Source organism: Lacerta agilis, chromosome 5, assembly GCF_009819535.1.
Source record: "Lacerta agilis isolate rLacAgi1 chromosome 5, rLacAgi1.pri, whole genome shotgun sequence".
In the NCBI taxonomy this organism is placed as follows: domain Eukaryota; kingdom Metazoa; phylum Chordata; class Lepidosauria; order Squamata; family Lacertidae; genus Lacerta; species Lacerta agilis.
Window position 1 is genome coordinate 6,530,256 of NC_046316.1, and position 12,931 is coordinate 6,543,186.

The 12,931-nt window shown below is 43.6% G+C and overlaps 1 protein-coding gene across 1 annotated transcript in view; it reads right to left on the reverse strand.

Annotated features, from left to right (window-relative positions):
* Nucleotides 1-7,380: 7,380 nt before the first annotated feature.
* Nucleotides 7,381-12,931, reverse strand: part of CD9 (CD9 molecule) — a 33,463-nt gene continuing 27,912 nt past the window's right edge. The window contains exons 6-8 of the mRNA XM_033148350.1: nt 9,482-9,574; nt 9,269-9,352; nt 7,381-7,757 (exon numbers count right to left, since the gene is read on the reverse strand). Of these exons, the coding sequence (XP_033004241.1) occupies nt 7,692-7,757; nt 9,269-9,352; nt 9,482-9,574 (243 nt within the window). The 3' untranslated portion in view covers nt 7,381-7,691. The remainder of the gene's footprint in view (nt 7,758-9,268; nt 9,353-9,481; nt 9,575-12,931) is intronic.

Consider the following 12,931-nt stretch of genomic DNA (forward strand, 5'->3'; position numbering starts at 1 on the left):
AAAGCCAACCAGTACAAACCAGTAAGCACCAGTAGAAACCAGTACGTACCAGCAAGTAATAGGAAGCAAGAGGAAAGCGAACCAGTACAAACCAGTAAGCTTACTAACTTACGCAAACTTACTAACTTACTAACTTATGCAAACTTACGCAAACTTACTAATTTACTCAATCTTACTAACTTACTTCCCAACTTACGCAAACTTACTAACTTACTCTAACTTACTAACTTATGCAAACTTACTAACTTACGCAAACTTACTAATTTACTCAATCTTACTAACTTACTTCCTAACTTACGCAAACTTACTAACTTACACTAACTTACTACCTTACACAAACTTACTCAAACTTACTAACTTACACAAACTTACTAACTTACACAAACTTGCTAACTTACTGAAACTTACTAACTTACTCAAACTTACTGAAACTTACCGTATATTCTGGCATATAAAACTACTTTTTAATCCAGGAAAATCTTCTCAAAAGTCGGGGGTCGTCTTATACGCCGGGTGGAGAATCTGCAGTTGAGTATACCTCAAACTCTATATTTTAACGGGAAAAGTTGGGGGTCGTCTTATACGCCGGAATATACGGTACTAACTTACTCTAACTTACTAACTTACTCAAACTTCCTAATTCAAAATGGCCATTTCAAAGTGAAGCAGGGACGAGGAGGTCAATTTTGTGGTATCTTCAAGGAAAAAGAAACTCCCACTTTAACAATGAGCAGAAACATTTCAGGGTGGCCTCCTTCCTTAGACTGAAAATGAGATATTTATGTAGGGGGTTAAGTAACGGGAAAGAGCTGGCCAAATGTAAATAAAAGGAGGAAACCGGCTGGATACTCGAACGCAAGGAAGTGGGTAAGGAAGACCTGGGCACCATGATCAGGAAGGGCTGGTGGATACAACTTGATGACAGCGAGTCGAGGCCTTGGGAAAGATGACGCCAAGTCAAAGACACACCAGTCTGGCGGAGTTTTTAGTTGTCCTTGCTGCCAGTTGCCAGAAAAGCAAAAGGGCAAACGCACTTCCTTTTCAGCTGTATATGTTGGGTGAGCAATCCATCAGAAATGGCAGGGCTACAACCCTGATTTCCCAACGTTATCAAGCTTAAATCCAAGGCTTCGGAGAAGGGTGCAAGGAAAAAAAATGCAGTTTGATGGGCAGCCTCCACAGTGAGTACTCTGAGAATATAACATGAACTGTCAGGCTCCAAGACTGACAAAACGCATGTATTGTTGGATACCCAAATGCCTTCTTTCCCCAGACCTGCCATTTATTGTGCTCCCTGGTACATGCAGTAAAAAAATGTAAAGGGAGCCCTGACTGTTAGGTCCAGTCGTGGATGACTCTGGGGTTGCGGCGCTCGTCTCACTTTACTGGCCGAGGGAGCCGGCATACAGCTTCCGGGTCATGTGGCCAGCATGACTAAGCCGCTTCTGGAGAACCAGAGGAGCACACGGAAATGCCGTTTACAAGATGAATTTTAACAGGGAGAAATGTAAAGTACTACACTTGGGCAAAACAAATGAAAGGCACAAATACAGGATGGGTGACACCAGGCTTGAGAGCAGTACATGTGAAAAGGATCTAGGAGTCTTGGTAGACCATAAACTTGACATGAGTCAACAGTGTGATGCAGCAGCTAAAAAAGCCAATGCAATTCTGGGCTGCATCAATAGGAGTATAGCAGCTAGATCAAGGGAAGTAATAGTACCACTGTATTCCGCTCTGGTCAGACCTCACCTGTATACTGTGTCCAGTTCTGGGCACCACAGTTCAACCTCATGAGAAGAGAAGACTCCCTAGAAAAGACCCTGATGTTGGGAAAGATGGAGGGCACAAGGAGAAGGGGACGACAGAGGATGAGATGGTTGGACAGTGTTCTCGAAGCTACTAACATGAGTTTGGCCAAACTGCGAGAGGCAGTGAAGGATAGGCGTGCCTGGTGTGCTCTTGTCTACGGGGTCACGAAGAGTCGGACACGACTGAACGACTGAACAACAACAACAAGAAGCCAGTTGGATTTTCTCCCATGTGACCATTCTGGGAGAAAGAGGGAAGGAAGGAAACAGGGAAGATCCAGCTGCAGAAAACAACTTTTTGTTGAGCCCAACATGTTTCCAACTGAGTTCTTCCTCGGTATCTGATGAATAATTGTTTCTCTTATTCATCTGAAGGCTTTCCTCCTTGTTTCTTCCTGTGTTTGGTGTCTTCCTGCTATTTCAGTCTCCTTCCCATCATACTGGGCGCACCGTCCAATGATACAGCCCACAGACCTGAACATCAACGGCTTGGGATTATTTTCCGTATTATTTTTAAAGGCTCACTACACAGAATGTTCTCAGGCAGGTGAGAAAGTAGATCAGTTTTCCAGGTAAAAAAAGGGAGATTCTTTCAGGAAGCTGAGACCTGGGAAATCTGATAAGCTTTAACATACAAAGCAGTTTAAAAAAAAAGCTACATTCAAAGGTTGCTGCCAAGTATAAAGATATTTATAATTGTGACAGAATCATCAGCTGTTGTCACTCAAAAGTTGTATTAAAATGATGCAGAAACAACACCAAATTCTGGCCCACCCCCACCCCCACCTCAAAAAGCAGAGGAAAGGAGATTAATGTGTTGCAAGCACATCTTTGAGAAATGGAATCTGGTGGAATCTTGCATTAAGCCGTTCTTAATTGTTGTTGTTTAGTCGTTTAGTCATGTCCGACTCTTCGTGACCCCATGGACCAGAACATGCCAGGCACTCCTGTCTTCGCTTCTGTTAATAGTATTATTAATATGGGGGGGGCATTGTGTTGTGTTTTATTATGTATTTTGTGGTTTCATATCTTGATTTTATTAAATAAATAAATAAAATCTTTATTATGGTCTAGAGACCCAACAATTCATTATAAAACAGTACACAGTTTCGACAGCCCGCCTTCAGGTTACATAAGCATTATGTACAGACTTAGGAACAGAGATCATTAGTTCTTGCCACCACCGATAGAAACTTCGCCACTGCTAATGTTCTATCATTTGTCCGGTCTTCCAGTAGGAACCTGACATAGTAAGCCTCTGATTTTCCCGGGAAAAGTCTTAAAAGGGGTAATAATAAGCCCTGGCTTGCTCAAATTTCACACAGTGCAGCAAAATATACTTTACAGAGTCAATGTCTTGGGCACACGAACACAGTCTGTCCTGATAAGGAACTCCTCTCAATCTGCCATCCAACACTGCAGAAGGGAAGACGTTAAGTCTGGCTTTTGTAAATAGCCTTCGGTAATTAGGGACTGTCAGATTTTTAATATAAGCTGTCAACCTAAAGGCATGCCCATACTGCATTCCCACTGCCAGCGGACTACAGACTGTGTGTGAGCGACACTGCAGATCACCGTGTGCAATATCCCAGAGTCTTTGCTTTCGAGTCTTTAGGGCACCTTCATAACCCAGGCAATAGAGTTTGGGGGGGGGGTGGCCAGGCCAATGGAGGTGGCTTTTCTAGCCATGGTTTTCTGCCAGTTGCTGACATACTCCTCATTGTTCAGATGTTTGTACAGACCGTCCCCTAGCTCAAACACTGCAATCTTGAGCCAGTGTTTTAGGGCAGCCCACCATGCCTTAGTTGTAATTTGGCATTCACCAGCTTCTAACAAAAGTATAGAGTTGGGGACACAGTTGGGTACCTGAAGCAAAGATCATAAGAATTTTGCTTGAAAGCCATCTAGCTTAGGCAGGTCCCCAATATGCCAGACATTTGCAGCGTACAGGAGTTGGGGAACAGATTTTGCGTTGAAAACCCTTAAGGCTGCTGGTACAAACTTGCCGCCCTTTGTGAAAAAGAATCTGTGAACCGCCCTGAGACCCCAAGGTATATGGTGGTATATAAATTCAAAAATAATAATCATAATAGTTAATAATAATAAATAGTAACCTTGGCTGGAGGGCTAGCAGCCAACAGATGAGTTGCCGGATGGCTGAGCAGCAGCAGCAAGACAACCCAAAAGCAATTCGCGCCTTATGAGTTTACACAGGAGTATCTTCAGCCAGAGAGGGACCCAGGTGGCACTGTGGGTTAAACCACAGAGTCTAGGGGTTGCTGATCAGAAGGTCGGTGGTTCGAATCCCTGCCACGGGGTGAGCTCCCGTTGCTCGGTCCCAGCTCCTGCCCACCTAGCAGTTCAAAAGCACGTCAAAAGTGCAAGTAGATAAATAGGGACCGCTCCAGCGGGAAGGTAAACGGCGTTTCCGTACGCTGCTCTGGTTCGCCAGAAGCGGCTTTGTCATGCTGGCCACATGACCCAGAAGCTGTCTGTGGACAAACGCCGGCTCCCTCAGCCTAAAAAGCGAGATGAGCGCCGCAACCCCAGAGTCGGACACGACTGGACCTGATGCTCAGGGGTCCCTTTACCTATCTTCAGCCAGGCTCCAAAGTTATGGGAAGGGATATGTAGTACCTCCCAGAAAGTGCACTTGTGCATGTGCAGATTATTGTTTCTTCCTGTTGAGTAATGAGCCAGCCTCTGCACATCTAGAATGAGGAAGCACAACCCCCAACATTGCTTTAACCCTATATAAATGCAAAAAAAAAGGGTTCCCCTGTGTTGCAAGTCTCAAGCAGAATATGAAAAAAGGCAACACGTAGACCAATGATAGGGCAAAATGTTTCCTGGTATACAGCAAACTTTTATAATGTCAAATAATAAGCAACGAAGACAGCATTCCGGGTAAGTACACTGTTTCGGCATGTCTTCTTCAGTTCATAACTATAAAGAATAGCAAAACAAAATATATACATATAAACCATTATATCATATAAGGGATAATGCTCAGCATCAACAAGAGTCCAGAAAAAATACAGAGAAAAATTACAATATTAAAAAAATCATACCATGAAACATTTTGCCCTATCATTGGTCTACGTGTTGCCTTTTTTCATATTCATATTAACCCTGTATAAAGCAGTCGCACACCCCACTCCAGGGTGTTTAAAAGTTAAGTCTGTTCCCGGTCCATCCACACCTACGCTGGTGTTGCGTTGGCAAACAACTTTGCCTTGGCACTGTGGCCTGCGGTTGCACCTTAAGCACACTGAAATCGATGTGGGAATGCTTAGAACGACAGCCAGTTTCTTCTCCAGAACGCTCATCTTAAGAAGAATTGTTTTCTGCTAGGTCTTAAAAGCTCTAAATCTGCGGTAGTCTGATTTGCTGGGAGTTTGGGATAAATGTCACAATTGACAAACCCGCGCACAAAGGCCAGCAGTTAGCTCAGCTCTGAAGATCTATTGAACATCAAACAGAGCTCTCAGTCAAGTGGAGCATTCACGCCCAATGAATGGCTGCCTTGTAGATTTATTTTCAGTAAGAGGAGAATGTGGCAGTTTGTGTCCGACAATGGAAAAATCTCTCATCTGGTTTCGCGATCCAGTTACAGAGCACACAAAACAGACTCTGGTTCTTTTATAACTGTTTGGGGTCCTGAATGTTGCAAGCTGTAATTATGCATTTTAGTTTCCCTCTCCCCCCCCCTTTTTTAAACCCATGTAAAAGAGCAAAACAAAGAAAGATTACAGGGGAACTTGCAGGCACCACCCACATTCTAAATATAGAAGCCAACAAGCCTCGATTAAGCTTCTACTCCATAGCCAGAACATACTGCTCTGTGTTACACAGGCAGATGATAATTCAGCAGTAAGTACGCTTTAAGAATCAAGTTCCTCTCAAGATTAATTAAAATTATGCCACGGCAAACCATAATACAGTAGTACCTTGGTTCTCAAATGCCTTGGCACTCAAACAACTTTGAACCCAAACACTGCAAACCCGGAAGCAAGTGTTCCCGTTTGTGAACTTTTTCCGGAAGCTGAACATACTCCATTTTGAGTGCCACACTTCCGTTTTGAATGTTACGCTGAGGTCTGTCTGTTTTTGCTATTTATTTTGCGGCTCTTTTTTGTTTTGTTTTTGTGACACTGTGGAACCCAGTTCAGCTACTGATGGATGGATGGATTGTGTGACTGCAGTACATTACTGCTTTCATTTTATGGATCAATGGTCTCGTTAAGATAGCAAAATTCATGTTAAATTGCTGTTTTAGGGGTTGTTTTTAAAAGTCTGGAACGGATTAATCCATTTTGCATTACTTTCTATGGGAAAGCGCACCTCGGTTTTAGAACGCTTCGGTTTTGGAACAGACTTCTGGAATGGATTAGGTTTGAGAACCAAGGTACCACTGTGTGGTTAAAAGAAGCTCTTGGGTATCATCCTAATTTTGCTTTATTTAAGTGATGAATGGATAGACTGTCCATAATCTATCTGTTTTAAAAGTGAAAATTACAGGTAAATGTGCCCAGGCCTGCAGTCTACATTCCATTTTTTCCCTGTTCCGTATTTACAAATGCTTTCTCTCTTTAGACAGAATTCTGTAGACAACTGAAAATTAAATTACGCATTTCATTATAATGAGCTAAAGAAGGTGTTGAAGAACACATTTATTAAAAAACCAGAGGCCTTTTTACTGGGCATCGTAAACCAGGAAATCCCAGTCAAAGATAGAGTAATTTTTATGTACGCCACGACCGCAAGGATTTTATTAGCAAAGAACTGGAAGACAGAAGTGATCCCGACAGTTGAAGAATGGCAGTTGAGGATGAGAAATTATGCATTTCACATTGGGTATGAGGGAGCTGGGTATGTTTAGCCTGGAAAAGAGATTGAGAGGAGATATGAGAGCCATCTTCAAATATCTAAAGGACTGTCACAAGAGAGAGCAAACTTGCCTTCTCCTGCTCTGCTGGGTGGGACCAGAAACAATGGACATCAGATTCTGGCTAAACACCAGGAAAGAAATTCTGGCAATAAGAGCTGTTTGACAGTGGAATAGGTTTCCTAAAGAGGCTGTGGTCTCTGCTTCTTTGAAGGTTTTTAAGCAGAGGTTGGTTGGCCATCAGTCAAGGATCCTTTAGCTGAGATTCCAGCAATGCAGGGGGTTGGACTAGATGACCCTTGGAGATCCTTCTCTAAAATTCTGTGATTTGAGTATAAAATGTGAACCCATCTGCATGAATTCTGTCAAAATATTTTGACTCATCTCTTCATGTCTGTCACATGTTTTCCCCCCCCCCCAGCACCTAAAAAATACTCTTCTGCATGGTAGTTCTGAAGATATTCATTGTCAGTTATCATCCATTAAATCACTTCCAATATATATCTAAAACAATTTCAATAATTAGTCTGTTGCTCATGAATAGGATGCTGAAGTTCATGCAAGAAACATTTACAGTATGTGAGGATTTTGCTAAGAAATACCATGGAAATTAGCCCTCATTACCCCCTCCTGTGTTAGAATCGGTACGCTGAAAAGGAAGGCGCTTAAAAAACAAATTCACTATGTGGTCTTAAATCTTTATTAAGTATCAAATTTTCTCCAATGTAAGTTACATCCCAGTTGTTAAGTCTGAATAAAGAAGACAAACCCTTATATACAAGTTGTTAGACTTTAGCTTAACAAATATAGTACCTTCTCAAAATTAGATTTCTTTTAAACTTTTATAAACAAAGCATAAAAACGAAGATCAGTACTAAATAAAGCATTTTTTAAAACAAATATATAACTTTAGAAATGACTTTCAGAATGCTAAAGTGAATAACTGGAGATTCCTTGAATGCTGCTAACGGCCCACTCTGCCTGAGGCTCCTTTAGACCATTTCTCGGTTTCTACGAATTGCACAGCAAAGGATCATGCTGAAAATCATACCGAAGATCTAAAAAAAAAAAAGGAAAGACACAGAATTGGCAAAGTTTCTCCATGAAGAATACCACCGAGGAGGTCAGTGAATTAAATGATTTTGGTTCAGGTTTAAACTGCAATGGTTCAAAGCCAGCAATGGTTTGGAAAGCAGTTCAGCACTGGTCAAGTTCTGAAGCGCCCGCAATCCTCCCATCTTGCAGGAGAGTAGATCACACCAGCCATTGAAGAAGAAGAAGAGTTTGGATTTGATATCCCGCTTTATCACTACCCTAAGGAGTCTCAAAGCAGCCCACATTCTCATTTCCCTTCCTCCCCCACAACAAACCCTCTGTGAGGTGAGTGGGGCTGAGAGATTTCAGAGAAGTGTGACTAGCCCAAGGTCACCCAGCAGCTGCATGTGGAGGAGCGGAGACGCGAACCCGGTTCACCAGATTACGAGTCTACCGCTCTTAACCACTACACCACACTGGCTCCCACACTGAGCTTCACAGTCTTTGCCACTGCTGGTTTTCTCTCAGCAGGCTTCTCACTGTCGGGCGATTGGCTTTTACACATAAGGGCCTTTTCAGCAGTGGCACCTGCCCTGTGGAACGCCCTCCCATCAGATGTCAAAGAGATAAACAACTATCTGACTTTCAGAAGATATCTGAAGGCAGCCCTGTTTAGTTAGGGAAGCTTTCAATGTTTAATAGATTACAGTGGTACCTCGGGTTACATACGCTTCAGGTTACAGACTCCGCTAACCCAGAAATAACGCTTCAGCTTAAGAACTTTGCTTCAGGATAAGAACAGAAATCGTGCTCTGGCGGCACAGCAGCAGTGGGAGGTCCCATTAGCTAAAGTGGTGCTTCAGGTTAAGAACAGTTTCAGGTTAAGAACGGACCTCCAGAACGAATTAAGTACTTAACCAGAGGTACCACTGTATCTGACGTTTAGAAGACATCTGAAGGCAGCCCTGTTTAGGGAAGTTTTTAATGACTGATGTTTTGTTGTGTTTTTAATCTTTATTGGAAGCCGCCCCAAGTGGCTGGGGAAACCCAGCCAGATGGGTGGGGTATTACCGTATTTTATGCTCGGTAAGACGCACTTTCCCCCTCCTATAAAGGAAGGGGAAATCCCTGTGCGCCTTATGGAGCGAAGGCATCGCTCCCGCGGCCTCCCCCCACCCCCACCCCCGCCGCGTTCGGCGGGGGAAGTGAAGGGGATGTTGCTGGATCGTGTCAGCACCTCCCTTCGCCGAAAGGGTGAACGGAGGTGCTGGGCACGATCCAGCAACATCTCCGCTGCCTCCCCCCCACCTCCTGCTGAACGCTGTGAAGGGAGAAGGGGCTCCCCCTCCAGCGCCCCCCTCCCTGCCTTTTAGAGGCGGAAAACCAGGAAAATATTTTCCCCTGGTTTTTCTCCTTTAAAAAATAGGTGCGTCTTGTGGTCCGGAGCGCCTTATGGACCGAAGAATACGGTAATAAATAAATAATAATAATATGTTCTTACAAAGAATGCCATATGGAAAATGCTGGTACTTACCATCACCACACCAACAGCAATGCCGACTGCGCCGATCACATTCAGCTTTTTGGTGAAGACTTCCTCAATAACTGTAGGGCATGCCTGGAAGAAAAACCAATCCTTAACGTTGCGAACTCTTATACATGCAAGCACCAAAGAGATGGAATCTGCCATATTATGCTGAGATTCAGTACCACGAGGCATGTCCCTTCCTGGGGTTCAAAGACATACCTGTAGCTGAATGGTTTCGAGGACGCCGCTCTGTTTGGGACAAGTCTCTTCAATTGCCACCTCTATAGCCCCTGTGAGGCCACAGCAGTTTAGCTGGAGCAGAGAGAAAAAGTTACATTTTAGTTGTGTTTCAAGACATGGATGCCCTTGAAACATACAAGTCAACAGATCTGGGTGAATTATCAACTAGAAAGACTTTGCTTTGTTTTGGAGATTATTCGAAAACATGCCTTTAGAAAACCTACAAACCTCCTGTGCAGTAAAACTTCTCTAGAACTCAGTATAGTTATGCTCTTGTCCAGATTTGGCCGAAGAACAACTGTAAGTAGATTCACACTTCCATGCAAGCCGTCAGTACGAATGTGCACTGGACCACCCACCCCCCTGTCCTAATCCCGGTCTCCAGCAGGGACCTGGATGAAGAGACTAGAACAGCGGTGGCCAACCTATGGCACGCGTGCCACACTTGGCACGCAGAGCCCTCACTGCTGGCACGCACACCATCAACCCATCCAAGCTGTTGTTGTTTTTTCCCCAGGCTACAGCCTGCGTCCGCTGTTGAAACCCGGTATACATGTTCTCGATCCCGCCGGCGCCTGGCTCCTCCTCTTCCTCCCTGCTCTTTCCTCATCCCCATCCCATGTGTTCTAACCGTGCGGCACCGGCTTCACGCACTCGTGGTGCTGCATCCCCCTCCTCCAGTTCCGGCCTCGAGAGATTCGGCGTAGGCGAGGCGGGCGGGTGGGCTGTTTTTCCTCCTCGGCTTCACGGGTGAGGGGAGCGCGAGGGGGAAACGGCCGTTAAAAGGGGCGGGGTAGAAAGCGCGCGTGCGTATGTCATAGATGGGAGGGGGTCGCGGGGGGAGAGCTTCGAGGCTGCTGCGCGAGGAGGCGGCCAAACTGTTGGGGTCCCCCAGCAAGAAGAGTCGAGGGGGGAAGGCGGTTAGACTGAGCTGAGGAGAAGGGCGAGCGATAGGGGTCGCCTCTTTCCCTTGGCCAAACCCTCCCCATAGGCTGCCTCGTCTGTGGGGTCAGCAGCTCCCAAAAAGAGCTCAACAATTTTGGGGAGCTCCCCCCCCCGCAAAAAAACCCTCAATGAAAAGCTCAACGACTCTGAGCACTTTGCGATAAATAAGTGGGTTTTGGTTTGCAATTTGGGCACTCGGTCTCTAAAAGGTTCGCCACCACTGGACTAGAAGCTGAAGATGGAAAACTGTCTCACAACCGAATGCAAAGACTGGGAGACCAGGGTGCCTGAGGCGACTGGGCCAGAAATCCCAGAGGACCTTCTCAGAGCACCAGGACTGATCCGGCCAGCGTCTGGAACCCTCAGCTGAGCTTGAAGAATCAGAGGCCTGCCATCACACACCAACAGTCCAGCAGTGCTGGGAGCACACCAGGGGGGAGGCTGTGGAACAAAGGAGGAGGAGGGATTGTCTTCAGGCCAAAGGGACTGGCCTTTTATGGTTCCGAAACAGTCTTTATTGGGTGAAGGCTGGAGGAGGTAGTCTGGAGTTAAAGGCATGAAAGGCCTGCCTGCAACCCCTCTGACTCCCCTCCAGCAACATTTCTTCTTCTGTCATAAATCCTTTTCTCAATATGCATTCTGTATTCCTATTCTTTATAAAACATTTTCTTATCCTCTTAATCTCTTTAATTCCCATTTATTAATCTCCATATCTCTTAATCTAGATACACAAGCACATCATCCCTTGAGTAATGTTTGGCCATATATTCCTCATAACATATCCATTCATTTTTTTAAATTTTGCTTTGATGTATTTCTTATTACCGCTGTTAATTTTGCCATTAGTAGATACTCATTCAATTTACAGATCCATCCCTCTTTCGAGGAGGGGTTACGGGAGTAAGATTTAGTTTGTTTTGATTAGTATGTATGATTTCTTTAACTTGTTTAATGGATTTGTATATTTGAGTCTAAAATTTCAATAAAGTATAAAAAAGAAAGGCCGGCCTGCTCCCCAACTTGCAAAACAGCATTAAACCTAGGTTACGTGGATTTTGTGTAGAAAGATGTTGTATTACCATATTGTATTTGTTATTACTTAGAAGCCCAGGAGGACGAAACAGGGTTACTATTCCAGAAAACCTTGTCCGCGAACTGTGCAAGCCCTTCTTGTGAATTGTGCATGCTTTTGTTTGGACCACACAAACACAGAGACGTATGTGGATAAGTTCATATCTGGGACTTTGTGATCTATATCGTTCATTGGGACTTTAATTCTTTTTGCTATTACGTCAAGAAGTAAAGTCGGTGATGATTCATTGGGCAAAAGACTTTGGACATAACATCATGCTAGAAGACTGGGAAAAACTTTGGAAGGAAGGAATGAAATTTACGGCATGCACATTAATAAAAGAAAATATGTTTAAAATGATGTATAGATGGCATATTACCCCAGTTAAACTAGCAAAGATGTATAAGTCTGATAATAAGTGTTGGAAATGTAAGGAGAGTGTCGGTATCTTTTATCATATGTGGTGGGAGTGTAAGAAGGTGAGGGCATATTGGGATATGATATATCATGAGTTGAGAAAAATGTTGAAATATAATTTTGTTAAGAAACCTGAAGCCTTTTTACTACCGGTAGGTATTATAGGTACAGACATTGAAAAACAGGACATTAAGCTGTTCCAATACGCAGTGACTGCAGCTAGGATTTTGCTAGCACAAAGGTGGAAACAAGAAGAAATACCGACAAAAGAAGATTGGACAGTAAAATTGATGGAATATGCAGAACTGGATAAAATGACGGGAAGAATCCGGGAACAGCGGGACCAGAAATTCAGCAAACACTGGTTAAAGTTTACGAACTATTTGAAAAACAATTTGCAGTTGAATAGGCTAATAGGTCTTCAAGAAGCTTTGTAGTTAATTTGTAGAAATATTATTGTAAGTGTGGTAGAGTATGTATGAGATTTATGATAATGTAAGCAATGGTAGATTAAAGAAGTATAACAATAAGACAATAATTTTGAATGCCATGTGGAAGGTCTGAGGGAAGTCACGGCTATGTTAGCCAAAACCGAAAGAATGTATGTGAATGTATATTTTATTTTTTGTAGCAATTTAGTATAAAAATAATAAAAAATTATTTATTTTTTTAAAAAAATCATTTTGCTATTACATCACTTCACTGAACTTTGTTGATCTTTACATGCAGACTATGTCTGTGAAGAGCTTTTGATACAGAGAGAAATATATTGCATGGATATTATTTTGATACAGCCGGTTACGTCTTTGTGGTGTGTTTGCGAATGCTCCCCAACCTGCTCAGAGCCAGCTGCTTACTTGGGAGCTATCCATGGTCCCGCAACCTTTGAGCAGCCTTGCACTGGATCAGAACACAACACATCCATACTACAATGAGCCCCAATGGTCTAGGCGGGAGCGACAGGTGGTTGTTCCAAGGAACAAAATGCAAATAAC